The 4,153-nt window shown below is 36.3% G+C and overlaps 1 protein-coding gene across 1 annotated transcript; it reads right to left on the minus strand.

Moving 5' to 3' along the window:
- Positions 1–2,390: 2,390 nt before the first annotated feature.
- Positions 2,391–3,368, minus strand: LOC124090937 (olfactory receptor 1165-like). The gene has a single exon (XM_046441749.1). It carries the CDS (start codon positions 3,366–3,368, stop codon positions 2,391–2,393), a length of 978 nt encoding a protein of 325 aa, XP_046297705.1.
- Between the last annotated feature and the right edge of the window lie 785 nt (positions 3,369–4,153).

Here is a 4,153-nt window from a genome sequence, read left to right on the forward strand (position 1 = left end):
TGATAAATGGATGTATCTGGAGACTATCATGCTAAATGAAATAAGCCAATCCCCATATACCAAAGGTTGAATGTCCTCTCTGACAGCAGGATGGTAGAGAGAATAGAAGTTAAGTGCATTAGACAAAGAGGAGTGAAAGGAAGAGAGGGGGGATACAGTGGAATGAATTTGACATAACTTCCCTGAGTTCATATAAAAATACACCACAGTGAATCTAATCATTGTGTTCATCCACAATACTGGGATCCTACCTAATTAGAATAAGATAAACTCATTGATTGTATACATATGTCAAAATAAACTCTACTGTCATGTTTAGCTAAAAACAAAACAAAATAAAAACCAAAAATAAATACATAAAATCCCAAATAAAATTTGACTCCTTCAAAATCTGACATTTTAAAGACAGATGAGATTTTTATTTTTGTATGTCTCCCAAATGTTCAATGCTAAGAACTAAAGATTAAATAATTTTAGAGGTTTCATGTTTTATGATAAGCAGCTCTTAAAATACTAGTTTTATACTATGTGGTAAATTTTTATACTAATTATAATTTTTGAGAACAACCTGCAAAAACTAATGTTTCACAAGATTTAAATTGAACTTAATATTGGCCTGAAAATGACATGGTAAAATACAGTAAAATAGAAACCTTTGTTATAACATCTAAATCAAAGATTTGATTTAAGTCTTCTGATATTTGAAGCAAGATAATTTTTGCTATTGAAAGTACTAAAGAATAGAGCCAACAGACACTGGGATACTTCTTGGAGATTAACCATAGTTTCATATGCTGATTTGTTGTTGAACAACTGCACCAATAATCTCAGAAATAATTAGTATCTCTAACATGTTTGGATGTAACAATTGGGTTTTGGTAATCTTCCCGATGTCTTCTTCACACCTTGCTCCCAAGACTATCGAAGGTGGGAAGAGCATGGGTATGGCCACTCTTTGATAGACAGGTCACTTTGGCAATAAGCCATTGCATTTTAGAAGTAAGAACACAGCAAAGGAAAAGGACCATGACAACAACATAGCAGTGGCAGTGAGATAGAAATTCATGTGCAGTAGGATTTGTAGCTCCCCCAGTTGAAGACATTTTCATGATCAAAATGAAACATGGGACAGACAGTAATCAAAAGCTTCCATATTTCATTAGAAAATTAGAGGCATAAGTGCTCTTTTAAATTATGTAGGGGACAGAGCAAGAGAAACATCAAGAGCACCATGCTCACAAAGTTGTATGTCAACATAGCCACACAAAAGACAAAGCCAATCAAAAGTACAGGGATATAAAGGAAGTGATGATAGCCCTAGAGCATGTCACAGTTATTAGAAAGGTCAGAGCTTTGGGTCATTGCAACTGTATGGAAAGGATGGTGAGAAACTGCCACAAACCACTCCTGACACATCATTGCTGATCTGAATATATCTGTCCCCCAGAGAACGCACACAAAGAATTGCTTAATGCATCTGTGAAGGAGATGATGTTTTTCCCTTCTACAAAAATTTTTTCTAACAATTTGTAAATAACTCAATTAGACTAACAGATATCAACAGAAGACCCTCAGAACAATGTTCATGGAAACAGGTTCATTAAGAAATCGAAAAGAAAACAATGCCAGACCAAAATAAACAGTAGTACAAATAAACTAATTCTGGTAAATTCATTTGATGAAACACAATTCAGTTAAAAAATGAAGCGTAGTTACAATTTATGAAAAATTCCTCAAAAAGACACCAGATAAAATGGAATGTATAGTTTAAATGCATTTCAAATGCAGAAAAAAAGTAAATTAACATTCAAAACCTATACATAGAGATTGGAGCTGGGAAGAAAAAAGTTATGAATTCCACGATCTTCAGGCAGAGCAGGCAGAGGGAGTGGGAAAGTGCTTACGTGGAAATCAAATAGTGTTGCTCATGTTCTTTCTTCACTTGGTTGGAGGAATAAACAGAGAATTATTATTAATAAAGCTCTGTGTATAAGGTTGCCACATTGGGAGACAGAATAAGAGAACACTAAAAAAAGGAAATGAAGGATTGGGAGGGGAATAAAATGAAGAGGAAGGGAAGGTTGAAATAAAAAGAAACATAATTAAGCTCTAAAATATAGACTATGGACATCATAGAAGACCATTGTTTAACCTACTACATTCTAGTTGAGGCAAAATAAAACAGAATTTCCTTTCTCATTATTCCCCTTTGCTCATAGTGGTTATCAAAGTATAACTTGATTTAACAATCAGATATATTTAAATTAACTCACAAGTTCTCTAAACAATTGCACACCATTATTTGAAGAAACAATTAAAATCAATGCAATGTTTAATCCACATTATATTGAGGTTAGCAGGGAAATGTGTGTGGGGGGTGTGTGTCACTATCACGAGTGAGAAAGCACTTTTAAGTGCATTAACTTGCTCAAGGTCTCCTTGACATCTTTATTTCTTAGGCTGTAGATGAGGGGATTTAGCATAGGGATGACCATGCTGTAAAACACAGTGGCAAATTTGACAAGGAGCAAGGAGCTTTTAGATTTTAGCACACAGTAGAGAAGGAGGATGACCCCGTGGCAGAAGCAGATAGCAGCCAGGTGGGAGCCACAGGTGGAGAAAGCTTTTCTGAGGCCACCCTTTGCAGGGATCTTGATGACCGTAATGACTATGACAACATAGGAGGTGAGGATGATCAGCAGGCTACAAATCTCATTGAACATACAGATGACTAAACATGCCAACTGGCTGAGGGAGGAATCAGAGCAGGATGCAGAGATGATGGCGGAGTACTCACAGCAAAAGTGATTGATGATTCCAGATCCACAGTAAGATAGGGCCAAAAGAAAATATGTGAGTGTAGAGGAACAGATTCCACCCCATATGTAACTTCCAGCCACCAGCAGAGCACAGAGCTTTCGAGACATAGCAACTGTGTAGAGCAGGGGGTTACAAACAGCCACAAACCGGTCATAGGCCATCACTGCCAAAATAAACGTTTGTGTGATGACACATGTGCAGCCAAAGAAAAACTGTGTTATGCATCCTTTGAAAGACATACTTCTGTCCTCCACAACCAAGAAATCTAAAAGTTTGGGTGTAATTGTGGTGGTGTAGCAAAAATCAACAAAGGATAAATGGCTGAGGAAAAAGTACATGGGAGTGTGGAGTTTGGGGTTAATCCTGATGATCAGTATCATACCTAGGTTTTCCAGCACAGAAATGGTGTAGATAGTCAAGAATATCAGGAACAAGGGCACCTGGAGCTTTGGATATTCTGAGAAGCCCAGGAAGATGAAAGTGAAGACTGTACTCTGGTTCCCCTCATGCTGCATTTGGCTCCTGTTGGAGGAAATCTGAGAGTTCATCCCAAGAAGCTGAAAGAGCAGAGAGAAGGTGTTGTGAAAGGAAAGCAAAGGAACATATCTTAATTCATGGCAGCGGGACATTCTACCACAGAGATGGCTCAACCGTGCCTGCCAATAGGGATCCTAGGAACGTGTTTCACCAGGTATTCCTTGTTTATAATCCAGTCAGGCAGATATGCATTCCTGCAACTTAATTGGTACTGAGAAGTTCAGTGTGGATATTTTAGTGTTACTATTCTAGAAATACCCGATAGTCAAAGTTGCATAGAATCCCCTTTGGTCATCTGAAACCTTGATTTGTCTTCTCTGAAATCATTGACATTCAGTTTCTCAGTGATGTTGCTACCCTACCCTTTGAGCATCTGTAAAAGCTATATAATCTAAATTATTTTACTTCTAAGGAAAAATGTTGAACATTCTTTAATTTTGAAAACTTGAAAAATTTGAAAAATATCATGTGCAGTAACAAAAAAAAACATATAAATTGTATACATAACATACAAACAAGAAAATGTATACAAAGGAAGAAATTTCAACTAACAAAAAGCAACTTTTGATGTTGGGTGTAAAATACTATGATATAAATGCATTTAGTAAGGATTGAAGTGTATATCAGAGTTTGGTTCACAAGCATAAATAATTCTAATATTTTCACACATGAAATCTGAGGCAATATTGATCTGTATTAAGCGACACTTTACAGACATTTTTACAATTATACAAAATCATGACTTTCTACATAATTTACCACAGCTAATTCACCTTACAAACAGTGCACCCATATC

The sequence above is a fragment of the Marmota monax genome, unplaced genomic scaffold, assembly GCF_021218885.2.
Source record: "Marmota monax isolate L192 unplaced genomic scaffold, Marmota_monax_Labrador192_F-V1.1 WCK01_AAM20220418_F8-fsc00692, whole genome shotgun sequence".
Classification (NCBI taxonomy): Eukaryota; Metazoa; Chordata; class Mammalia; order Rodentia; family Sciuridae; genus Marmota; species Marmota monax.

Bases quoted from the DNA above. Each gene is read 5' to 3' on its own strand.
- LOC124090937 (XM_046441749.1), bottom strand. From the start codon at position 3,368: ATGAACTCTCAGATTTCCTCCAACAGGAGCCAAATGCAGCATGAGGGG.